Below are 27,726 nucleotides of genomic sequence, written 5' to 3' on the forward strand. Positions count from 1 at the left end.
GCTTTATTGTAATAAGTCTGTGCGTATAATAAAAAAATGGTTTAAATTTCCATATTTTGAAGACATTCTTTTATTCCAGTAAAATTCAACCTAGATCCTGGCTGGGGGTCGAGCATAAAGTTAGCTACAAATAGCTGCAACCGTTCCCTAAAATATATAAAATATTATCAGATATTTAATTTTGTTTAATATATATATTGTTCTTACGTGATGTTATCTCGACATAACCTATATGTCTCCCTTCGTTTGTTCAATATAGTGTTAAAACAACAACCCATAGTCCAAACATCAGTTTTGTATGATTTTACAGGCCATTCCGGAGGATCAAAGAAACGACGTGGCAAAAAAAACACCTTAAAAATATAATAAAATTATCAGATTTTATAATATACCATGCGGTCCATATGTATGGAATAAATTCATTTTTAGCGTTATTATGTTCTATGTGAAAAAAACCTGAAACAGGTCGATTTTTATTCTTAAATTGACAATTTACAGTATGACAATATTATTCCCCTCCAGCACCCCCTTTGAATTATAAGCACCCCCTCGAAAATTTTAAATAACAAAGGGAGTCGTATGGCACCATGGTAGAAAGGGATTTTAGTTCTTTGTTCAGCAATATTAAGTGTTTTGAGTTTGTGCGATCATAACTGAGAAAATTGATTTTTATAATTAAATTAAATGTTTAACTTGACCACCATTTATTCACTTCTTGACAATAACCGAGGCGATTTTTGAATTCTCGTACATTTTGTATAACCTCGGGAGGTTATTTTGTTAATTTCTTCCGTTATCCTAACTTTTAAATCAGTAGTATTGCCTTTTCTATTAAAATATACTTTAGAAATAATCAGGTATTTTCGTATCTGTTCTGCTAAATATTAGAGAAAAAACTTAATAGTTTTAAAGGAATAGTTTAATAGGAAAAAAGATAATAAAATATTAGTTAAAAGGCCAAATAAACAATTGATATGAATCTAGTATGCTGCTGTCATTTAGGTATTTAAAGTTAGTATAATATTTTGGCGCGTATTAAATTTAATTATGGTTCATTTGTCAAAGACTCAAAGAATAGACATTTTAATTATGATTGGTTGTGATAATAAAACGTTTAATAATAAATACCCTGGTCAACAAGTTTCGCAGTCTACAGTTAGCAAAATTGAAAAGAAGTTTCGTTATACCGGACATGTAAAAAATATTGAACAACCAGGGCCCTGATTCTAATTGAGATTTCGACTCAAAACATGTCGAAATTAATATGGCGACGTCGAAATGCGACTTTGCGAACCTTGTGGATTTCAGCTGAACTAACCAAACGACGTCACTAATTTTCGACTTATCGAAATTAATTTCAACTTCAAGAAAGTGGTTGAAATTTCATTTCGAGTCGAAATTAATCTGACATGACTGACTGGACTGGGAGAAGTGAACTTAGGTTCAGTTTAGGTAGGGGTGTTTTGATCCTTGCAAGGAAAACCGAGGCAAAAAGTATTAATATGGCTGTGTTTTACGGACATTTGCTAGTTTTGGAGGAATTAGAGAGGATAGATATCCGACGCTCATAACGGAGGATAAGAAGAATGTTACGGGATACTCAAAATTCTTTTTCACTAAGTGATGCTCAATTTAGACAGCAATTCCGGCTAAATAAACAAGCTGCAAATTATTTAATAAGGGTATTAGAACCATATTTGGAAGAAAGTGTTTATGCCTCTAGGATACCCAAAATGTTTAGGGTTAGTATTACTAAGCTGCAGTAAATTTAAAAATATATTAGAATATAACCACTAAGTCAAATCTTAGTGGTTATAACTTAAGGATCTCCCACATCGCCTTTTTTTTCTTGCCATCTTTTCTTTCAATTCAAAATATAATTGAGAATGGCCAATATTTATGATTTAACAACTCAAACAAGAAAAAAAAGACGTTCACGTAACGTAAACAAAACACACATTCAACAAGCGTAGTGCAGCCAATAAACAACAGGGTCAACAGGGCCAACCCAAATTTTCAGCAGTGTCAAAATGATAAAGTAAATATCCCCAGTTTTAACTACAATCGAAATGAATGAGAATCGCTAGCGATTGCGACTGTCATGGCGTAGTCGCTTTTAAATTTCGACATCGAAATGAAATAGAATCAGGGCCCAGGTAGAAATGTTAAATTTACTGACGAAAAAAAGTTAGATGTACTTCTAGAGATTGAGGAAAATCCGCATAAGACAACTCGAGAACTTGCAGCCGTCAATGATGTAAGTAAATCATCTATTTTGAGACTTTTTCTTCTTCTTCTTCTTCAGTGCCTTATCCGGTCCGGATGTTGGCGATCATCAAGGCTATCATGGTTTTGTTGACTGCTCTGTGAAACAGCTCCGCTGAGGTCATCCCAAACCATTATCGGAGATTTTTCAACCACGAGATACGACGGCGTCCCGGTCCTCTTCTGCCTAATACTTTACCCTGCATAACGAGTTGAAGAATTCGATATTTTTCTTCGTTCCGCATCACGTGGCCGAGGTACTTAAGCTTACGTTGTTTAATTAAATTAAGCACTTCTTTTTCTTTTGTCATGTGCTGTAGGACCTCAACGTTGGTGACATGGTCCACATAAGATATTTTTAGTATCCTTCTGTATATCCACATCTCGAAGGCTTCGATTCGTTTTTCAGTGGCTTGCGTCAGTGTCCAGGCTTTAACTCCATATAGTAACACTGGAAGAACGTAGCACCTCACTATCCGCATCTTGGTTCCTAAACTGAGATCACTGCAGCACAGCAAGGATCTCAACTTAATAAATGTAGACCGTGCCATTTCAATTCTGGATCTAATCTCTTGAGCGTAGTCCCATTGTACGTTGAGGGTAGTTCCGAGGTAAGTGAATCTGTCGACTCTCTGGATCTCTTCGCTACCTGCCATTAGTGCACCGGGATCTAAATTTGTACGGCTGACAACCATGAATTTAGTTTTCTTAATATTAAGGTTCAGTCCGTATGTTACGCTCACAGTTCGCACTCGGTCTAGTAAGGCCTGCAGATCGTTTAGGCTGGTTGCTAGTAACACACATCGGCGTAGCGGATATTATTGATGTATTCACCGTTCACTCGGATTCCCATGTCTAGGTTTGTGAGGGCTTCATTAAAAATCTCCTCAGAGTATATATTGAAAAGAGTCGGCGATAGCACACATCCTTGCCTTACTCCTCGCATGATCTTGACTTGGTCGGTCAGCTGGTCTTCGACCTTGACTTAAGAACGCTGGTTCCAGTATAAATTCATGATGATCCGAATGTCCTTTTCATCCAATCCTACTCTTTGTAGTGCGGTGACCATCTTCTGGTGCTGACAACGGTCAAATGCCTTGGCGTAGTCAATAAAACAAATATAGACATCACAACTGACATCGCGGCATCTCTGAAGTAGGACTTGTAAGGTGAAAAGTGCTTCACGTGTACCCATGGAATTGCGGAATCCGAATTGCATTTCACCGACATTTTCTTCGCATTGACTTTTGCATAAAGAAAAATACCACCCTTACAAAGTTCAGTTGGTTCAGGAGTTAAATGAAGATGATCCTAATAGAAGGCAAGAATTCTGTGAAATGATGATGGACAGAATGAACGCAGATTTGCAGTTCATAAACAAAATAGTTTTTTCTGATGAAGCGACGATTTATTTAAACGGAACGGTTAACAAACAGAACTGTAGATATTGGAGCAGAGAAAATCCTCACTGGGTGTGTGAGACTTACACGCAATATCCTAAAAAAGTTAACGTTTGGGCCGGTATCATTAACAATAAGATTATTGGTCCTTATTTTTTTGAGGGCATAGTTGATGGCGAGGTTTATTTAGATTTTTTGATTACCTTTTTAGTGCCTACATTATGAAGATTTTTTCCTGATGTTAATCATCCAAATGAGATAGATCGATTTATTTACTACCAACAAGACGAGTTCCACCGTATTTTGTACGTATAGTTAGGAATTATTTTAACGAGGCTTTTCCCAATAGGTGGATTGGAAGACATAGAAAGATCTAATGGCCGGCTAGATCCCCCGATTTGACTCCTCTCGATTACTTCTTCTGTGCTTTCCGTTATACTCGTATCATCGATTTCTTTGAATTTTCTATTTATTGTTTTGCCTACTATTTTTTTTACTTCATTACATTTCAGTTTTTTCATGTTTTTTTTACAGTTTTTCCGCGTGTTGTCTTTAACTTGGTTCTATACACGCCCACTAAAGGATTGTGGTCGGATTGAATATCAGCGCCTGGGTAGGTTTTAACACTGTTGAAACAATTTCGATATCTTTTGTTAACAAGTATATAGTCAGTTTCTGCTTACAAGCGAAGCATCAACATCTCCAGAAGATGCCAACCCCTAGTGTTGGCGAAACGCCGAGAACAAATCTCAACAGAAGACAACGGCCCAACAGCCCGAATAAACAGTTTAATAAGTTAAGTATATAGTCTATTTGGTTTCTTATAATAACGTCTTCTCCGTTGTCCCTAGGTGATTTTCACGTATACAGTCGTCTAGGTGGTAGTTTGTAAAAAGTGTTTAGCACATTAAGTCATTCCCAGCGGCAGAGATACTCATACTTCTAAAGATGATGCCGCTTAAAGAAGCAGAAATAATACACTACAGAAGAACTAGTACACAGATTTTATAAAAAAAATCCATTAATTCATAATGCCTAATGAAAATATGTCTAAAATAATACAAATCCGAAGAAAGAGTGCTAAAATAGTAAATTAAAAAAAATACCTACCGGCTTGTATTCTTGATTGGAATCGCCTACATAAACAGCTTTACCAAACCCTGCTATTTTATATTCATTTTTATCGTTGTAAAGACAATGCTTGAGTTGTAAATCTCTATGTATAATTTTTTGAGAATGTATGTACTCCATACCTATAGATAGGTCGATTAAAATTTTTCTTACGTTGTTTATATCTAAATTAACAATCTGGAAATAAAAAATAATAATTATAACCTACCGTTATACTTAGGATGGTGGTAAGCATAAATAATAATTGAATGGTGGGCCGCAACAATGTTGTAAGCGACAGATTAGGTGAGGTTTTAATGCAATATTGTTGTACATCCAAAGACCAATACGAGCATCTTTCAATCTGGCTAAAAACATTTTGCTTCCCTGAGTTTTTCGTACCGCAAAGTTGGTATCCGTCCAAAAACATGTACGTCACTGTCAAACTACTATCACTATCAAAATGGAGGTTAACGTGTCGCTGTCTACCCTTTTGCACATAAATAGAGGAAAAAAACCTCAAAATCAATATTAACCAGTGGAAGAGAAACATCCGTAAGCGACAAAGAAATGCAGGTGAAGCATATATGTATCTGCTAGAAACGAGAATGTACCAGCAAAACCCCGTCCACATGAGGTGAGTGCAACAATGTTGTATATTTTGTTAGGAAACGCATTTTTTTGTAGCATTATCATTGTCGTTAGATTTGTTATGATCCGTGCGATCCGTGAAATCCAACGTACGATAAGGGCAAGAATTACAAACGCAAAGGAAAGATGAACGAAAGAACGTTGTGAAGAATTGGAATCACTACAAGAAAAGGGAGACAGCTTTGGACTACATAAAAAGGTCAAAAGAAATTTCGAGTATATACAAGAAACACCATGAGACTCGCCTGAAGAATGATCAAGGAAACTACGTTCATGCCCAGGAAGAACTAGCTAAAATCTGGGCAAACTATGCTTCGTCCCTCATTGCGGATAATAGACCGAATTTGCCAACTACAAACTTACCCACGGAAAATTTATCCGGCCCTCCCATTATTTGCGTCGAGGTGGAGTACGCTATAAAAATAGCAAAACTAGGCAAGGCCCCTGGACCGGATGGAACTACTACGGAAGCCATCAAAACTGTTGGAAGATAATACCATCGACATGCTAGTAACAATTTTCAATGCCATATATAACACCGGCCACATTCCAACGGATTGGCTTTATTCAACCTTTATGATGATCCCTAAATCACAAAGAGCGACAAAATGCAAAGACCACAGACTGATAAGTTTAATGAGCCATTTGCTTAAGGTGTTTCTCTGCATCCTTCACACAAGAATGTTCAGAAAGCTGGAAGATCTACGCGGTGAGACACAATTTGGTTTCAAGAGCGGACTGGGTACACGTGAAGCAGCCCAACCTGAGAAAAGAACTATGCCGAAACAGCTGTAGTGATAAGATTTTATAATAAATAATTTTGTGTAAGTTTTCAGTGTTTTATTGTTACATAAAATGAATTTCCCATCAAGTAACGGTCGAATCCATCGATATTATTTTCATTTTCTTAGTAGTAAATGGCGTATTTTATTTACACCTCGTACAATTTAAATATCGTACTACATGTATTAGTCACATTTTTTAATTTCTTGTCAGAGTAATTGTAATTGTAGGCTATCACTTAGTGTCGTGGGATATTGGCATGCAGGCAGTTGCCACACTTACCCAATGTATATTAACTATGTCTAGCTGAAAGATTTACGTACTGTATACTAAGAACTGTAGAAACTTTTTCTAATACTATTACTACGCACTAGATAACTAAATATAGGTAAATAAACAGTTTATATTACGTAAGCAAAATGCCCAAACCATTAAATATATATTTATGTTCAAAGCATATGCTCTCGCTTAACTAGGTTAAGCTATTTGGTGTTATTAAAATGGATACGAAAACTATTCAGAGAAAACGAGAATGAACAACTTTAGTACCTAGGACGAAGAGAACTAGACTGGGGGAACAACAAATGCTCACAAATAAAAATAAACAAATCTAACGAAGAAGAAATGTCCATCTCGATGGAAAAATCTCTTCATAACGAGAGTCTTAATCCTTAATGAAGCCACTCAAGACAATGTCGATAATACAGTGTTTAACTATTGGTTCATAATGGGAAAAGACGTTTCTTGGTGCAGTGGTTTCCAAATTGCCATATGACTTCTCATTGATAATGATTTAAATAAACTAAAAAACTAACTAATATACATACCTCATTATCTAGGCCTCCTGATAAATCAGATGAGTTCATATATTCTAAAAAAATTGCTTTATTATTTGGGTCATAACCCAATAACTCTATTACGTTGGGGTGCTTAAGTTTAGCCAGCACAACAGCTTCATTCCTTATATATTCATCATGCGACTTATTAAACTTAATAACTGCTTCTCGTTTAATATTATTTTTGGAAATTACTCCTTTCCATATTCTTGATTCTCCAAACATGTAACCTAATTCTAAAACATTTTCTTGCATGTAAGTATATTTTTATTTTTGTTATTACCTAAAACTAAAGTAAAAAATCCAAATATGCAATTAATGTTCCTGAGTTCGGCCACAAGTCAAAAGATGCCACCCTTCTTATTTCTCTTTCATCAGCAATTAATGAGAATGAGACCAAAAATATATCGACAATACAGCTTCAAACTATTGGTTATTTCAACTAAAAATTACCTGAAATATATTGTCAGAGACCCTCAGGTCCAACCTTACTAATGTGGCGATTCCTAACAACAATAATCTGTGTGTTAATTATAACGAAAAGATCGTCAAGTACAGAGATCTGGAAATTCAAATACACAGACAATACCTATTATTCTCTCTACTACTAAAATCATTCCGAAGAACCTCCTAAAAAACATAAAAAGGTTGGATATGGGTAACCATTTCTATAAGACGCCTAAAAAGAAGTCGCCCTTGTTGCATTTTTGGACATAGAAGGTGCATTCCATAATATCTCCATCGAGACAATACATAGTACACTGGTGAGGAAGAAAATCAACATCACAACATGCAACTAAATTCTTCAGATGCTTCAGAGCAGAAAAATTTTGTAGTGCTAAAATTTCGTAATGCCAGTACTGTTGTAAATCTGATGCGATATGCCATTCATTAAATAGAGAATTGATGTCTGAACACCTATACAATACAAAATAGGTAAAATGAATCAACCATAGCACAGAAAATGCGAAGTGGAACAAGATATTGCCATACACATCCTATGTCATTACAATACGCTTAGTGATATGTTGCAGAATTTTACTGCTCAACTGAGGTTTGAACCAGAAGAGATGATAAAACTACCAATGAAGAAACTGTTGGCTTTCGTTGAGGCACAGGACTTATTGGGAGTTTATTGAAAAAAAAACGGGGTAAGTTACTAAGGAATTAGTGGCTGAAAGACCTGAGGAGGTGGTTTGACCGCTCATCCATAGAAATATTTCGTGCAGCAGTTTCCGAAGCTACAATTACCATTTGAATCGCCAACTTTCGACAGAAGACGGCGCAATAAGAAGGTACAAAGATCTTATGACCAAGTGTCAGAGATAAACGTGTCTCGCCTGAAGTAAAAGGAAGAAAAGCATATCCATTCATTTATTGATTGGAAGTTTAGTACATTGGTGAGTAAGTAACCTCTGATCACAAAGTCCCTTCTAAATTCATGTTTTTAGTTCCCATTACAGCTAAAAAAAAATGGCAGGTTTAATTATGACCATCAGCAGTTTTAAGTTCACTGCTGAACATAGGCCTTCCGTAAATACTTTCATTACATTACAGCTTTGGACGTTACAAGTTCCAATTATATGGTCATTCATAGTCCTTTGAACTGCTTTAACCATTTTCTAAATTTATTCCTCAGAATACGAGACACAGGCATCCTAATACCTTTCTTCAAAAAGGGGGACAGATCGGACCCGGAAAATTACAGAGGAATTAATTTATTAAACACAACACTAAAATTAACAACCAAAGTGAATAAATAAACTGAATTAAATTATAATACTAGCAGAAAAACAACAAGATTTTAGGTCAGGCAGATCATGCACCGACGCTATATTTATAATAAGGAAAGTGCAAGAGAAATCATTAGAATACAACAAACCGGCGTATCTATGTTTTGTAAACCTTAAGAAGGCATTTGACCGGGTCAAATTAAAGGACGTTATGCACTTATTGTACGCAAGAGAGAGGCTTCTAGGAATAATCAAAACGATCGAAAATATCTACGAAAACAACACAGTAAAAGTAGAAGAAGAACTAACCGACTCTATTGAAGCTGGCAATGGAATAAGACAGCGGGATTCCCTGAGTCCTCTACTGTTCAACCTGATTATGGATGAAATAATAAAAAAAGTAAGAAATAAAAAATGATGCCAAATGGGAGAAAAACAACTTAAAATAATGTGCTATGCACACGACGCAATACTACTCTCTTAAAGTGAAGACGATTTACAACGTATGCTGCACCAATTTAACATAACCACTAAAAAATTTAACATGTTAATTTCCCCAAAAACTACAAAATGCATGGATACAACAGCAAATTTACTAAGATGTAAATTGGAACTGGAAGGTTAGATAATAGAACAAGTGATGGAGTTTAAATATCTAGGCATCACATTAGCTAGCTACGGAAAGCTCGAAACTGAAGTGGAAGATCAAGTGAATAAAGCAAACAGGCTGCATGAATGAAACAATATGGAGAAATAAAAATATCGGGAACGAAATGAAAGGCAGAATGTACAAATCAGTTATCAGACAAATAATGACATACGCGGCAGAAACAAGATCTGGCAAAGAGAGGACAAAAAGGATGTTAGAAACTAATGGTAAGACACTATGAGACAGAGCTAGAAGTACAGATATACGACGTAGATGTAAGGTGGGGAACATCAAGAACTGGGTAAAAAATAGAAGAGTAGAATGGAATGATCATGTAAGCCGAATGACAAAAAATCGAGTAGTAAAGACGGCAAGAGACGGTTCCCCAATAGGAAGACGATCAGTAGGAAGACCACGAAAACTATGAAGGCACATTGAAAAACAGAGTCATGTCTACAGAAAAAGAAGAAGAAGAAGAAACTACGAGACAAAGTTGCAGTTTTTGTAGCTAGATTTTTTTCTACGTTGGATAGTTAGGGTCCCGATCAACTCCCAAGCTGGAGGGCCAGAATTTTCTATTAGGGTTTTTTCCCTGACACAAATAAGGCATAAGATAGTTTCAGAACTATTTTTCACGACGTAATTTGGCATATTCTGATAGGTTGATAGGACATTTCATTTAGAACCATTTAATTTGTATTCATTTTTGTCATAAATACTTTTGAAATATGTAGTCCAAATTGTATACCCATACATCTCGGTAGATAGAAAAATATGTTTTCAGTTTAGGTATGAGTCATATTCATCGTAACAATATATTTACCAAAACCCTAACTTTAACCCGTACACGCAGACGTCTCAAAAACGGTACACTCTAACAGACATCTGGTCAATCTAACCACCACTATTTAAATTGACAAAATGTTCCAGTTTACTCCGAAGTATTTTTTAACAGAAGTGATATTTCAGTACTTTGTGTATCTACTTTGAATATAAATTATCCTTAACACGGTAGTATTTGTTTCAGAAAAAAATTGTTAACAAGTAGGTGAAAGAAATTTACGTTAAATAACATTATACAAGAATACTTTACTATTTATTAAAAACAATGTAACAAAACATGCAAAACTATGAACAACTGGTTAATGACACATATATTTATTTTATACCTAAAATTTAGCAAAGTGTTAAACATTATGGAGAACACCAGTGCAGTTTACCGTGCCTTTTACTACAACGAAAGGATTTCTGCGAATTCTGTTAATCGTTTAGAGGTATAACTTGGTTGAATGTACCGTATTTATAACCACCTTAAGCTATTTTTTTAGAACTCCAATCAACTAAAGTTTTAGAAATTGAAAGTTAGACTTATACGTATCAAAAGTACATGAAAAATATTATAGTTCTAAAAATATACCACGTTCTAAATAAAATAAAGTTATGAAAAAAAATTTACCTGACTCCACATCTATTTCAAAATCGTTTTCATCCACGAAATATGAAGCTATTGACATTTGTGACTCACAATCTAAAACCAAATAATAAATAGAGCTGTTGTTATTTAATATTTTTTTTTTAATTTTTACTTCCTTTAAGGCATGTATATGTGTAGCAAATATACGCCACCTAATTGTGTAACAAGGACAATAGCAACCACGGTTGGGCTGTAGAGAAGAGTGCCGAATGGAAGATGGTAGATGCTCGGATATGTAAAAGGAGAAATAAATTAGAAATAAATCAGAGAACAGGATCATTAAATACCCGACAATTTTTTACGCAACATCCGTAAAAAATTTTTACCAACGAGGTTGGACTGCGGACCGCCACAGGCGAAAATGTCAATATCCATGGAGAAATCTAGATACAATTAGGAATTGGAGCAAAAAAGTTCGTGCATACTGTCATAGTTGCCGACATCGAACAGGATGTTATATTAGGAATGGATATAATGAATATGCATTGATTTCAATTGGATTTTTAGAATAAGGTAATCAAATTTTGCTTTTCTCGTTCCTCATTTGCTATCGGATCCTTTATAACCAACATGTACTTGGTTTTGTCTTCGTTGATGACTAGACCGATCTGTTTCGCTGCTGTTTCCAATTTTAGGAGATATTGCTCAACATCTCGCTTGCTACGCCCTATGAGGTCAATGTCATCAGCATATGCTAAGACTTGTATCGATCTATTGTAAATAGTACCGCCGTCGCCGTCCCTAATTCGTGTATCTCAGACTGCCTTTCTATTAAATAGGAGGCAACAGTCTTTGGAAGTCATACCTTCGGACATGTTGACAACTTCACATACCTTGGGTCACTATTGACTGCTACCAATAAAACAAGCGAATAAATCAAAAGACGAATAAATCTTACAAATAGGGCATACTATGGACACCAAAAGCATTTCCACTCAAGAAACATTCAAAAAAGAACTAAAATTATTATATACAAAACATTGCTGAGGCCGGTCCTCACATATGGAGCAGAAACATGGACTCTAACCCAGAAAGATGAAAGACTTTTGGGAATATTTGAGCGTAAAATACTCCGCAAAATATTTGGAGCTATAAACGACCAAGGGCAGTGGCGCAGAAGATATAATTTTGAATTATATCAGCTCTTTGATGAGCCAGATGTCATAACGTTCATTAAAACACAGCGACTTAGATGGGCTGGACACATAATACGAATGCCAGAAAATACGATTGCTAAAAAGCTAACCACAGGAACACCTGTAGGAAGAAGAAGCAAAGGCCGACCGCGAATTAGGTGGATAGATGGAGTTGAAACCGACTTACGGATATTAAAAATCAGAAGATGGCAACATGTTGCCAGAAACCGAACAGAATGGCGACGAATCTTAGAGCAGGCCAAGATCCACAGAGGATTGTCGAGCCAAAGATGATGATGATAATCAAAGTTGCTAACGAAGAGACATTTCTTCATTGAAATGATGACAGCACTGTGTAAGCAGCCATTAAAGAAGGTATCTATGAGTGAGTTGTACCTACGGCAAGTGAAACAATCATAGTAGCGCTGCAGGGAATTGTGTAGAAAGTAACACCTGTTATGGTGGATCCTTTAAAACATGATGAGGAGGTTGATCGGGGAATCATAATTGGAATGGAATTGGTGACTTCTGCTAAAGAAATTCCTGTAAGACTTATCAATGTCAATGACTACCCAGTGACTATCAACAAATAGACAGAAGTGGGAACCTGTGTACCTGAGATATCCATTATCCGCCAGACAACAAAACATCGAATAATTCCAACGACAAATTTGACCAAACGCAGTTGCTGACCAGTCTCTAGATCAGGTGGATAAATAGAAATATTAAGGGAATTTCTTAGGCGGTATCATGACATTTTCGTACCTAGAGGAGCAAAGACGAGAAGAACTACCGTTGTCAAATATAAAATTGATACTGGTAATGCTAAGCCAATTCGTCAAACAGCTCGACGATCCACAGGCGAAGAGAGAGGAAGATGAAACTATTGTTCAAGAAAAAGAAAGACGGGGTGATAGAACCTTTTACCTGCATATAGGTCTCTCTAGTGGTCCTGGTCAAGAAGAAAGACGGAACGAAAAGGTTATGTGTGGACTACCATTTGTTGAAAAGTATTATCAAGAAAGATAGTTATCCTCTGCCTTGGATCGACGACACGTTGGATACATTGGCTAAAAGTAAATTGTTTTATACTTTGGATTTGGATTGTGGCAATTCAACGTTATGCCATTTGGACTCTGTAATGCACCTGCGATATTTGAAAGACTTATGTATAATGTGTTAATAGATGACATGTCTGAAAACTGGAACAATTCAACGTGTTGAAATACATAAAAAACAGAAATTATATGAAGAGTCAAAAAATTGTGACTATTTGTTATTATTTGTGAAACAAATGGAAGACTGATGGTTAAAGGCGCCAGATCGTCAAAGAACTTCTTAGCTAAAGAACTCACTACAGTGATATGTAACCAGTACAATATTGTACGTACGTACAAAAAGCGTTTAAACGAAGGATTCTGAGATGTGAACACTAGTTTAGTTTGCAGTGCTAGATGTAAACGTAAAAAAAACATTTCCAGAGAATTCTTGCTGCGACTTGATATGACAGACTGCCAAACTGATTGTCAATGAATAGGACTGAATGACAAAAATGACGGGAAATTTGAGTTAGTTAAAATAATGATAAAGCTCCAAGCTCCATGTACCGTGACTAAAAATTAATTTTAACTTAAAAAATCTCCAACTTGTACATTATAGATATTTCGCATTGGAGCTATAATAATTTATTAAAGGTACTTACACGTCAGAGTAGTTTTAACTTGCTTCATATAATTTGGATCAGCTAATTTATAATTTTCGAGATATAACTCAAGCAAATCAATCTTGGTTTTGCTAAAAAAAAAATATTTAAACTCCTATTATAAGACTACTTCAATTTTAAAAAAAAATCGTTTTCTCGAGGTGAATATATTCATCACAAATTACAAAGACTGGAGAGATTATTAATTATAATCGCTTGATAATTTTAAGAATATTTTTAAATGAATATTTTGTATTATACTCCAGTCGTCAGAAACGAAAATGCCACTGAACCTCTAAAAGTCATACGAACAAGCTGAATTTTGCCGATAGAACAGCACAGTCATATAATTCCGCATGGATTAAAGGAGTGAAGGATTGGCAGGGTCTTTCAAAAAAAATTAGGGTTCATGAAAAATCTTTAATTCACCTCCACGCCTCGGTTGTTTATGACATGAAAAAAAATAACAAATCTTTAGAGTATTGTACGGAGAGTGAATTTAGATGAAAAAAATCTTTTTGGGGAAACATTTTAATTAGGATAGTAGATATAATTTTAAATTTAGCGCTTATGAATATACCATTTAGAGGACATAGAAAAATAGTTAGTGATGCAAATAGTGGCAATTTTCTAGGAATCGTTAATTTATTGGCTAAATACGACAATTTCTTAGGCGAATTAATACAAAAACCAAAATATCAAACAAGATATTTAAGTCCAAAAATTCAAAATGAATTATTAACTTTATTAGGAAATTCAATTAGAGATTATCTTATAATTAATATTCAAAAAAGCTTATTTTTTTATATTATTAGATACAACACAGGACATTTCTAAAACAGACCAATTATCAGTCATAATTAGGTATGTTTCTATTGAAAGAGATCCAATTACTGATGTTTCTAGTAAATTAATGAATCATTCTTAGGTTTCTGTGATATACATAAAAGTATTAAAATATGGGATCATTTGCTAACAATGCAGAAAAATTTCCAACCAAAATCGCTTACTCTAAAAACGTTATCGGTGACTAGGTGGTCATCCAGATTTCAAACTGTGCTTGGTGTATAGCAGAACTACATAACAATTTTAAAAACACTGTCTAAAATAATAGATCGTGAGGAGGGAATCACAGCTAATAATTTAAAAAGTAAAATGGAACAGTTTGAATTTGTCTTTCTAATTATTTTACAAAATAAAGTTTTGGAATCTATAAATTTAGCTGTCACTCTTTTGCAGTCCAAAAATATGGATCTCTCACGCGCAACAGTACGTTTACATAACTTTAAAGTCCAATGTTGGCGAACATTTACCTGAAAAGGGTAATGTGCTTTTTTTAGCATTAGAAAGTGTAAAAACATTCAGTATACAGTGTACAGCATGCAAAGTCGCTCTTTGTAGCTCAATGTTTTGATCCTTTTCAAAAAATTAAATTAAAAAAAAAATACCTAACAGTGTTTCTTTTATTTTGAAATTTTAGTTTAATTAGAATATCCTTTTTATTAAAATTGTAGCGTGCTAATTTAGTTTAAAATTAATGTTTTTTTTTTTTTAATAAAAACAACTGATTTGTGTGTTTATTTATGTGTGTCCACATTTTTAGCCACTATTCACGAGCGTTGGTCGTGGTCAGGAACGTTAGGTGGCTAAATTATTAGCCACCCTATTTTGCCGTATTATCAAAAAATAAAGACATATTTTCAGGTTAAAATAGCCTTATTTGCGCACCCAGCTCCATTCCGTATTGAAATAACATTATTATAAGAAATAAATATGTGCATTCAGAGCATTTTTTAGTGGCTCCACGTGTAGCCACTAAACGTTAAAGAGTTAACTGTCAGATCTAAAGCATTTAGTGTTAGTTCGTCTAAACTTGTAATATATAAAATATAACTTGGAATAAAGTATTTTTTAAAATAAATTTAGAAAAAAATATATGTAATTCTTACCGGTTTTCCATATTTTCGTTGGACATTATAATTAAAGCAATTTCTAACAGACTTTTAAATTCCATGTTGGATTTTACGTTTTTAATTACTTGTTCGACAATATCCAAAGGCAAAAGATTATTTTTAGCCGCTCCATGTGAAGTGTTTTTTGGTAGAGAGGTCTTCTTATTGTTGTCGTTTGATTTCGTTTTAATATTACTGCAAGATGCAACTTCTTCAGTTTGAAGCAGTTTTTTTGGATTTTTTACCCAAGACAAATCAAGTTCTTCTGTTTTTTTTGTCATTTTTAATGGATTAATCGTTTGACTGTTGTTTTTCTCCACGTTTTCTTTCTTTTCGGGATTTTCTTTTTTCAATGTAGTACTGTTATCCGTAGGGACATTTACCTCCTTAGGTTTATTACCAGACGAAGTGTTTTCTTTTGATGCCAATGGATTTGTTGGATCTTTTACGAAAGAAACGGTAGTACTCGTTGTTTGAGTATTGTTTTTACCATTTTCTTTTTTACCAGTTTTTTCTATTTTTAGAATCGCGTTGTTATCTGGCAAATTTACCTCTTTAGCTTTAGTATCAGATGAAGTATTTTCTTTTGATTCCAACTTATTCGTTGGATCTTTTACGGAAAGAACGTTACCATTAACTATGCTTTCACTGTTATTTTTCTCTCCGTTTTCTTTCTTGTCGGGTTTTTCTTTTTTCAATGTAGTACTGTTATCCGTAGACAAATTTAGCTCCTTAGGTATACAACCAGACAAAGTGATTTCTTTTAATTCCAACGGATTTGGTGGATCTTTTACGCAAGAAACGGTAGTACTCGTTGTTTGAGTGTTGTTTTTACCATTTTCTTCTTTACCAGTTTTATCTATTTTTAGAATCGCGTTGTTATCTGTAGGAAAATTTGCCTCTTTAGGTTTAGTTTCAGATGAAGCATTTTTTGTTTTGTATTTTTGCAATATATTGTTTAAATCTTCCACAGAAAGAGGACAACCATTTTTACGCTTTGCGTGTTTCTTAACAGTTTTTTCTTTTTTTCGAATTGAAAATGTAGGCGCATTTACATTTCTAGCTTTAATACCAGATGAAGTATTTTCTTTTGATTCCATCTGATTCGTTGGATCTTTTACGGAAAGAACGGTACCATTAATTATTCCACTGTTGTTTGTATCCGCGTTTTCTTTCTTGTCGGGTTTTCTTTTAATAGTATCGTGATCTGTAGGGTGTACCTCCTCAGTTTGATTACTATCGGATACACCAGAAACACTAACATATATTTCTGTTGGTTTATTATTTGCGTTTTCTGATACATTTGTATTAGCATTGAGCTGTTTCGAAGTTTCTCCGTAAATAATCGAATTAGTACAGTTTTCGTCTTTGTTAGTGTCTGCAGTATTTTCTTTTTTTACAATAAAACTTTTATTTGTGGTTAAATGTATCCCCTTTTTAATAGTGGATTTAGTTTTTTCATTCGACGAAAAAAGTTTCTCGGGGTACTTCAACCAAGACATAGTGTTGAAAACGTTGGACTTTATCTGAAATAGAACTTGATATTAGATAATAGATTTAAAAATAGATAGTGTAAATATAGTTTTAACTTCAAAAGAAATTTTATGAGTCTATTGGTAGTTGTGTCTGAAAAACTGATGTATTAGTTTAAACAAAAAATCAGTGTATAATTTACAGCTGACTCGACAGCTATAAGACTATGTCTTCTGCAGCTATAACGTATAAGAACACTATCATCAGCACGGATAGGTACAAAATAAAAAAAGACGAGATATATTGATACAGTAAGTTTTAAATTACATATACACCATATAAGCGAGCCGTCGACTTTCGGTGAACCTCCGTTGACCAGTCGTCAATAATTTGTAATTATACAGCGTCAGTATGTCAATAACAGCGTAGATTTTTAATTTATTTTTGTAAACAACATGTCTGTTTATCCGCCCGCATAAAAGGTTCAAAAATAAGAAAATGGTATTATGGTGGTAATTCTGGACAACAGTGTATAGATTTATTTTCTGTGTTTTTTGAGGGGAGACCAATTCCTTGCGTATAGTCAATTCATGATATTGTTAAAAAATTTTAGAGTTGTTATTGCCTCAAAATTTGCAGAAAATGTCACCACGCTTAAAAAGTTTCACCAGAAAAATTTGAGATTAGAGAATAAAGCGATACACAAATTTGTGCGACAATCAAGGTAGATTCAACACGTTCAGAACGAAAGAAGCAGGAGACGGATCGAAGACACCCCTTGTATGACCACCAAGTTCAGCCAGGTAGATTAAGATCTCGGAAAACCTTTCTGAAAAAATCACGATCCCTTCCCGAAGAGCCAAAGACGCGCCGAATACACCTATGGCAAGCGCCAGCTTCAACACATTTTGCTCCCTCAGAGGAAATGGCCGCTGGACACAATTTGCCGTATCCCACATCTTCTTCTTCACGTGCCATCTCCGCGACGGAGGTTGGCAATCATCATGGCTATTCTTATCTTAGATGCTGCTGCTCTGAATAGTTCAATTGATGTGCATCCGTACCATTCCCTCAAGTTACGCAACCATGAGATTCTTCTTCTTCCTACACTTCTCTTGCCCTGGATTTTCCCTTGTATTATCAATTGAAGTAGGTTGTATCTCTCATTACGCATAACATGCCCCAGGTATTGCAGCTTTCGTGTCTTGATGGTTTCCAATACTTCCATTCTTTTGTTGATTCTTGGAATGTGTTCCCACTGGAAAGCGCTAAACAGACTAAGAACTGGCGTTTCACGTTGTGCTAGTAACCTAAAGAAATGGGGATACCAGGAGGACGATACCTGCGACTGTGGTACGGTTCAAAATAGTCACCATCTACTATCATGCACAGAGATGAGAGAGACCTGCACAAAAGAAGACCTGTTCTTAGCGAATGACAGGGCCATCTGTGGCCAATTGGAAACACAAAATTTAAAGCTGTTGGTGTTCCGTACACAGAAATTAAGTAAGTAACATGTTCAGAAGCGTTGCTAGAGTTAGATGTTAGCAATGTTACTGTAACGAAAGTATGAAAAAAGCACGGTTACAAGAATTTTAAATATTCGAAAACGCAGCAGCTTTATCCAGACCACTACTTTCGAAGAATTGAGTTTTGTGAAATTCTAATAACAAAGGCTAATGATAAACCAAATTTTATTAAAAACATTTTATTTGCTGAAACTTAGTTAGTTTAGTTAGTGGGGAGAAAAAACCCCTTCATTACGAGGTATTGGGCGTGCGAAAACCAGCACAGAAGTGTTGTTTACCGAACTCAACGTCCTCAAAAAATTAAGGTATGGACTGGCATTTTAGGAGACCACATAATAAGTTCTTTTTTATTGAGGGCATCTTGAATAGTAGAGCATACCTCGATTTGTTAAAGAATTATGTTCTTCCCGCTATTCTCAATCTTGCTGATGTAAATCTCGAGAATGTTTGGTTCCATTAAGACGGCTGTTCAGTTCATAACGCTCCAATAATTAGGGAGTACTTAAACAATACTTTCCCGAATCAAGTTATCAGTAGAACAGGCGATATTAAGTGGCCTGCGCGATCTCCAGATCTTACACCCATGGACTTCCTTTTTTTGGGGACATTTAAAAAGCTTTATCTACGATGATCCTGAGGCTTAGATCTCAAAATTTGGATGAATTGAAAAACCGAATAAGAAAAGTCCCCAATTATCCTACAGTAGAAACTCTTATCTGTCCACAGCAGTTTTTGTGACAGATTGGGATACCGTTCAGCCGTAGAAGGTCAAATATTTGAATCATTTCTGTAGGGCATAAAGAATTATTTCTTATTTTATTAGGAATTATTTTTTATTTTCAATAAGAGTATAATTTTTGTTTTATCTTTTTAAAGAAATGCGCTTTTATTTTTAATTCAACCACAAAAAATTGTTCACGTTATTAAAAAAATGATACAAATGCATCGCCTCATCAAGATCAGCCGACATTACGTAATTAAAAAAAAAATCGACGGACGAAGGTGTATATCCCATACATTGTTATGTGTTACTAAATGGTTTTCTCGTTTTCTGTCTAGGTGTCGGACAAGATCGGAGAATTACAATTAAGTACCCATAAAAATCAGGTTACTACGATGTTATATCTTTCCTATACTGTTGTACGAGGTTGAGTCGTGGACGCTCACAGACGCTACCTGCAAAAAAATTGAGGCTTTCGAAATGTGACTTTATCGTCGAATCCTAAAGATATCATATACCAACCACGTTACTAACCAGGACATTTTATTAAGAATGCAAAAAGAAAAAGAGTTGTTAACCACAATAAAAGCAGCCAAAATCGAATACCTTGGTCACATCATGAGGAACAGTGAAAGATATGAGTTGTTGCAATTAATTCTACAAGAAAAAATAGAACGAAAACGAGGACCAGAAAGGCAAAGGATTTCTTGGCTGAAAAATCTAAGTACGTGGTTCAATATAACAACCACAAATCTTTTCAGAACAACAGTTTGCAAAATACAGATTGCCATGATAGTCGCCAACATTTGAAATGGATAAGCACTACAAGAAGAAGACAAAAAAGCGTAAGTAAAAATTTTTTATTGTACTAGTGCAGTAGAAGTAGATTTTTTATAAAATGAGAATGATAAAAAAAACAATTCATTTTACAATTTTCATGAGTATTGGCAGTTGCGGCTCGTATCACTTTAAGCAGGTAGTGCCAGAATTTGGGCAACTGATATTTCGGTTTTGGAATCGCTTGATATTTCCGGACCCCCCCAAAAAAAAACAAAGGCATGACACATACTTGTTTTTAGAATTTTGAAGATTTGCAAATTTTTGACATCTAGCGATTCAAAATTTAAAAGTCACGTCAAAGAATTTCCAAGATATTTATTAGACAGGTTAATTAAAAATTATCCATCATTCTTTAATAAAATAAAATTAGAAAATGAATTAAGTTTTAGGTATATGCTGATCCAAATATTTTCGGAAGGTGGGCTAAGTTACAAGATATGTATAATTTTATATACTCCAATTCATTACAACTGTTCCCTAAATTAGTAAATTATTGTCATTAATTCTCTCATTACCACCAACTTATGCCTCAAATGAACGGGATATTTATTGTATCAAAAGAATCAAAACGTATTGCCGAAACATCACGAAAGAAAAGAGAATGTCAAGCTTGTCTCGAATGTCAATAGAAAAAAAGTATTAAAATATCTTTAAAAATCTAATAAAGTTTCTTCCATCTTGCTACTTCCAAACAACGTAGACCAGAATTAATTTATAAGATGTTTAACTTCTAAATTTATAGAAAAAAAAAAACAAAAATCTCCTATGATGATTGAAGCCTTTTTATTAGACGGTATACCTATCTGAGGAAACAAAAAAACGTTGCCGACCCTGTCTCTAAAGCCACGAGCCACCACTGTTAGTTAAGTCAATAATAATTACAATATGTAATGCTGCTATAATTCATTCTCCACTTTAATCTTTAATTTCTAAATAAAACGTATTGAAGTCGACGTAATATTTATTGAGTTTACCAGAACAAAATAAGAGAACATGATATGCTGATTGTAGGTTTCTTAACAGATAAATAGCACCGTTGAGTCATCGTTCGTGATCCATGAGAATTTGCTGTTCAATGTTTACTGAAGTTTCTATTTCATTTTCATGCTATAGTATTCGTATTTTAATAATATTTTAATACACTTGTTATTTTTATCAATTTTTAAAATATTTTATGTGGTGATGCCATTTTAATAAATATAATTTCATTTGATAGGATTGCATGAGGATTCATTGAGAAAATAATTAATCATTATTGCTGGGTCATACAACAGAAAAAATTCCAAAGTGACTGGTACAAGACAAAGTGTTTATGGCATTCTGATAAGGAGATAAGGTGCTGATAAAAACACTGAAAAAAAAACTCTTATAAAACGGAGACTGGAGTAGATGGTAGAGTTTCTTAAAAGAAACAATCGGTATACCGATTACTATCTACTACTACTATCATCAATAAACAAGATTGCAGAGAGGATAACACCAGCTAGGTTAAAAAAAGAGTCTGAAACAATAGGTACGTTACCAGAAGCACAATTTGGTTTCAGAACTGAACACTACAAGGTTTAAGGTTGACTAAGGGATTTACCTAGAATAAATACAGTCTGACTACATTCCCAGACATCAATAAGATATTTGACGAAGTGTGGCACGAAAGGGTCATCCACAAAATGAACCAACTTGGATACATACAGCAAGGCAATGACATGCCTTCTCCCAGTTCACAAAAGTTCGGTGTTCAGGTAGAACCCTTCCTGTCTGAAGAGATTGAGGCTGGAGTACTGTCACCTTTTCTGTATACCATGTTCACCGCGGACACACCAACTACTCCGCGAACCATACTCAGTCTATATGCCGATGATACAACGAGAAGTCTGTATCGAAAACTAGAGAGATGTCTACAACATGCGCTAAATCGATTGGAAGATTCGTACATTTAATTGAAAATCGTAGTAAACCCAAAGAAATTAGAGGCATTCATGTTCCAAAAACGATTTAAAGTCCAGACCGTCAAGTAAGTCTAATGGACAGAGTAAGAGTGCTCATGGACAAAATGGGAAAATAAAAGCGAAAAGATGTTGCAGAAACGGGAAGCCTTAGATGTATAAGTGGAAACTAAACTTATAACTAACGAAACAGTATAACATTTAAAACGAATATTTAACCCTGAAAATTATGTGACTTCTAGTACACTGCAAAGTCTTCTTCTTCTTTTTCTTTTTATATAGACATGACTCTGTCTGTTTTTCATTGTGCCTCCAGTAAGTTGTCGTTCCATCGTTTTCGTGGTCTTCCTATTGGGGAATCGTCTATTGCCGTCTTTACTACTCTACTTGTTGTCATTCGGCTTATATGATCGTTCCATTCTACTCTTCTATTTCTTACCCAGTTCTTGATGTTCTCCACCTTGCATCTACGTCGTATATATGTACTTCTAGCTCTGTTCCATAGTGTCTTACCATCAATTTTTCTAAGTGTTTTTATTTCTGCTGTTTCTAACATCCTTTTTGTCCTCTCTGTGTCGGGTCTTGTTTGCTACCTTTCGTTTCTTTCCCGATATTTTTATTTCTCTATATTGTTTCATTTAGGCAGCCTAAGGCTCTGTTTGCTCCATTGACTTGATCTTCCACTTCAGTTTAGAGTTTTTCGTAGCTAGATAATGTGATGCCTAGATATTTAAACTCCATCACTTGTTCTATTATCTGACGTTCTAGCTCCAATTTACATATTAGTAAATTTGCTGTTGTAACAACGCATTTTTTTTGGGGAAATTAAATGTTAAATTTTAAATTTAAATTTAAATTTAAATTTATGTTGGTCTTTGTGGTCAAAAAATGTTTGTTTATTCTTAGTTCGTTATTCGTGCAGAAGTTTGTCATCAGTTCCCCATTTTCGTTTTTGACATCCTCGTTATGTTTTTGCTTAACTCCGGGTATTACTTGATTGCCTATACGAACGTTAAAATCCCCCAATATTATCATCTTCCATCTGACTTGATCTACTACTTGTTGTAATTGGTCACAAAACAAACAAAATTGGTCACTTGTTGTTTGAGGCTTGTTATTTTCTGTGCCATATACTCCGATGATGTTCAGGTGTTCCTTCTCCATTCTTATCTTTGCTGTTACTATTCTTTCTGATATGTAACTGGACACACTGCAAAGTGGGTACAGAAAACAAAAACATATATTTGGACAGAATTCCCTAGACCTAAACGCATTACTTTCTGAGATATTTTTAGTTTTCTCCGTATTTCGGAAATTCCTTCAAATTTGGGAGAGTCCTAAGAGTCCATAACACAAATGAAATATTTTGAAAAAATAAAATATTGGGTTGTACTTATTAAAAATATTAGATAATCGTAATATTTTACTTTTGAATAAATGATTTCTGTTGAACTTACTTTAAAAACTAGAACATACTGTTTTGTTTTCGCGCTCTGTCTTGTAAATTAATAACCCTACAAAAATTTAATCCAACAACATTTGTAGCAAATTAAATTTTCTACAACTTTATTCTTATTACTTTTAATTGTAAAATGGAAAATAAAAAAGGTACAAACAAAAATATCTAAAAATTTTGGAAACAATTTTCTTTTGAGTCTTCCAACTTTTTTTCTTACACTTTTTTTAATAAAATGACATTAGAGCAAAGAGAGTTTTTCATAGAATAATTTTCACTACAAATTTTTTTAATTTTCTTAATTTCTTTGGATTTTACAGCCCTCCGAAGTTGGCAAGGATCTTGAATACTCGCCCTCTTGGAATATGGGGTGCAAAGGGTTTTCGCGCTGTAAACTAGTAATCATACAGAAAATTTTATAAAACATTATTTTTAGCAAATTAAATTGTCTACAAATTTATCTCAACTACTTTTTATGGTAAAATGGAAAATAAAAAAATTATTAACAAAAATATCTTGAAATTTTCTTTTTGCCTAAACTTTTTTTCTAGCCATTTTATAATAATATTGATGTAAGAACAATATTATATATAGCAACGAATCATTTTCACTACAAATTTGTTACTACTACTAAAGATTTCCACAGTTTTCACTGTCTTCCTTCACTCAACCGTTTTCTCCAATTTTCCCTGTCATTCCAGTCTCCATCTCGCAGGGTTCTTTTCTCCATAGCCTCGTCGATTTCATCTCTGAATGACCTTCGGGGTCTTCCTCTCTTTCTTCTTCCAATCGGGCTCCATTCTGTGATTTTGTACAAATTTGTTAATTTCATTAATTTTTCTGGGTCTTACAGCGCTCCGAAGTTGACCGTGTTCTTGATTACTTAAGAATACGATAAAAACGAATTGCGACTTCGTTTTCTACAGGAAATCACCGAGGAAAAATTCAATGTAGAATCACTGTGTAACGACTCTACAAGAGAAATGTACCCAAAGGAGGCTAGCACAGAAGATACAGCTGAAACAAATAGACGACATCGAGGATATAAACGCGAGCTGGAAGAAAATTAAAAACAACATTGAAGAAGCAGCAACAGAAGCTCTAGGAAAACGCAAAGTCACACTGAACAAAATAAACAACAACAATACACAATGGTTCATAAAAGAGAAATGTAAAGAGAAACAAGAGGCCTACACGAAGTACAAAACATCAAATACCCCAGAATCCCGAGACACCTATAGAAGAATACGAAATGAAACAAAGCAGTTGGTAAGAAGAACAAAAAATGAACACTGGGAACAGTTTACAAAAAGGATGAAAAGCGACTTCCACGGTACACAAAAACAAATATGGAGATTCATAAGAAACCAACGGAAGAAATGGCAGAATTGAAGGAATACAATAACATACCAGCAAACGAATGGGAAAGATACCTGACGGAACTGTTTAAAGGAAAAGAAAATAATTAACACAATAACGTACCTGAATTAAGACACAAAATAAAAATCAGTTTTCAGGAAGTAGAAATAGTCATAAATTCACTCAAAAATAGAAAGTCACCAGGACCAGATGGAATAACCAACGAGCTTCTAAAACACGGAGCAGAAAGTATAACCCTAGAGATGACAAAACTTATACAAAAACTGCAAGATACCACACGCATGGAGAAACAGCATAATGATACCAATGTTTAAGAAAGGAGATAAAGAAGACCCCAACAATTATAGAGGTATAAATCTACTGAACACCGCACTTAAGCTTACCACAAAAGTCCAACAAAAACCAACAAAATCAATAAACTAACAACTTTATCAGATGAACAACAAGGGTTCATATCCAGAAGATCCTGCGTAGACGTCGTTTATAGACCTGACAAAGGCTTTCGATCGAAGACGTCTTACACCTACTGTATAAAAGAAACATACCAATCAATATTATACAAACCATCAAAAACATCTACTTCCATAATCGAATCCAGGCAAAGGTAAATGGAAAACTAACATGGTGTATACCAGTACAAAGCGGAGTCAGGCAGGGTAACTCGTTAAGCCCACTTCTCTGCAATATAATAATGGACGAAATAATACAAGTAGTACGTAAAGGTCATGGCTACAGAATAAGGAACAAATAAATTCAAATATTATGTTATGCAGACGACGCCGCATTAATCTCCAAGACAGAAGACGAACTCCAAAGATTAACCCTACAATGCTCAATTTTTAATTTTAGATTGAAAAAAATTATATGTATAGCTATTTTATAAAGAAGTCAGAAAAAAATGCTTAAAAAAATTTAAAGTTATTTATTTTTAAATTTCAGGACATTTTCAGTAATGTATCAAATTTGATACAAAGTGCATTTGGGCAAAATTATATATAGGAAATAAAATACTTAAGTACCTTTATAGTATAATATTTTTATTGATAGGATTGAAAGAAACAGTTTGATCCTTATTAAAACATAAGTGCAAGCCACATTTGTCACATTTAACATAGGTTAATTTTTTACAATTTGGCTTTTTGCATCGGATTCGATCGCTAGTGTAGATTGGCCAATGTCCTACAGCATCTGTTCGAATATCTTTTGGAGGAATATAGCTTGTTGGTCCGTTCTTTTTCTTCAATTGTATATCCTGTTCAATAGAACTTGTAGATGGTCGTCCTCGCTCATTTTCTGCTGTATCTTCCATTTCTGCCCCACTCAGTTCATTTTCAAATACCACTGGACTATTTGATACGTCTATATTTTCTACATCTGCATCATTATTCAAGTTTTCAATATCAATTACATCACAATCATCTTCACTATCATCCCAATTGTCGACTATAACTTGTAATTCTTTATCTGATAAAGGCCTCTTCATATACCAGCTAGACATTTAAAATGATACCCAAATTACATTATGTATCATAAATGATACAAACAAATTTTTTACCATACCTTTAAAAATAATAGTAGATGCTAAATATAACTAATACTGGATGACTTGTGGATGTGTAATAAGCCGAAAACGCAATTTTGCACATTCAATTTTGATTAATAACCACCTATAAAAAATGTTTAAACTCAGCGTTATCGTCAACACAACGGTTAAGTGATAACTGACTAATTCGCGCGTTATATAAAATATTAGACGACGTTGCAATGTTACAAAATGTCTATGATATAATATAGTGGTATATTATATCGAATATGTTACATAGTGCTGTTTGGACTTAATATTATTTCACTATGTTATACATGTAAATTCTCGGTATGTTTCATATATGATACATTGAGCAGTGTAGGGTTAACACACATCTTCAATACAACAGCCAAGAAATACGATATGATAATATCAGCAGAAAAAACCAAATGTATGACATCATCTAAATACAAATACGATGTATGTAAAATCGAAATTGATGGGAAGATAATAAAGCAAGAAGCAAGGTTTAGATATCTGGGAATAGATATAACTAGTTACGGAGATTTTGAAGAAGAAGTACGAAAACAAAGCTTAAAAGCAAGTAAAGCGGCGGGATCTCTTAATGACACAATCTGGAAGAACAAACACCTAAGACAAGACACAAAAACAAGAATCTATAAAGCAGCAATTAGACCTATATTAACATACACGGCGGAGACAAGACCTGAAAGCTGATTCTACCATTTTTATATCGTCATATTTTATTAATTTTATTATTTCAGCTTTCGAAGATATATAACAACGTAACTTATACAAAAATATATTATATATGTATTTTATTCAAAATAATCAATTATTTCATCCAAACTATTAAAACAAATCGGTTTAATTGTTTGAATAGAATTAAGGAAGTTAATAATAAAAATGATCATGCAATGCTTGTTATATTCAGTAAAAATGTGAGGTCAGCATTTCACTTCCTAAAATATCTATCTACTTTTTAAAAATATATTTTCATTGTTTTAATACGAATATATACCTTAATATCTCCTTAATTGCTTGTAAAACTATATTGCGAACATACAAATTCACTACTCACTCTCACTATCAACTCTCACCGTCTCATTTGCAATTTGCAATGCAAATGCAATGCAATTAGCATCAG

The 27,726-nt window shown here is 34.2% G+C and overlaps 1 protein-coding gene across 1 annotated transcript; it reads right to left on the reverse strand.

Annotated features, from left to right (window-relative positions):
• On the reverse strand, positions 1 to 27,726 carry LOC140440878 (uncharacterized). Its single transcript, XM_072531241.1, has 8 exons — positions 27,601 to 27,726; positions 15,689 to 17,217; positions 13,740 to 13,831; positions 10,884 to 10,955; positions 7,037 to 7,281; positions 4,776 to 4,973; positions 208 to 353; positions 1 to 147 (listed from the first exon to the last, which is right to left on the reverse strand). The coding sequence occupies exons 2-8, from the start codon at positions 17,191 to 17,193 to the stop codon at positions 42 to 44; spliced, it is 2,364 nt and encodes a 787-aa protein (XP_072387342.1). The 5' UTR covers positions 17,194 to 17,217; positions 27,601 to 27,726; the 3' UTR covers positions 1 to 41.

Source organism: Diabrotica undecimpunctata, chromosome 5, assembly GCF_040954645.1.
Source record: "Diabrotica undecimpunctata isolate CICGRU chromosome 5, icDiaUnde3, whole genome shotgun sequence".
NCBI lineage: Eukaryota > Metazoa > Arthropoda > Insecta > Coleoptera > Chrysomelidae > Diabrotica > Diabrotica undecimpunctata.

Coding starts and splice junctions, on each gene's coding strand:
- LOC140440878 (XM_072531241.1), bottom strand. CDS start 17,193: ATGTCTTGGTTGAAGTACCCCGAGAAACTTTTTTCGTCGAATGAAAAA. Junction 4,974..7,036: donor CAGGAGGCCTAGATAATGAG/GTATGTATATTA, acceptor TTTTATTTCCAG/ATTGTTAATTTAGATATAAA. Junction 354..4,775: donor CCAATCAAGAATACAAGCCG/GTAGGTATTTTT, acceptor TATATTTTTAAG/GTGTTTTTTTTGCCACGTCG.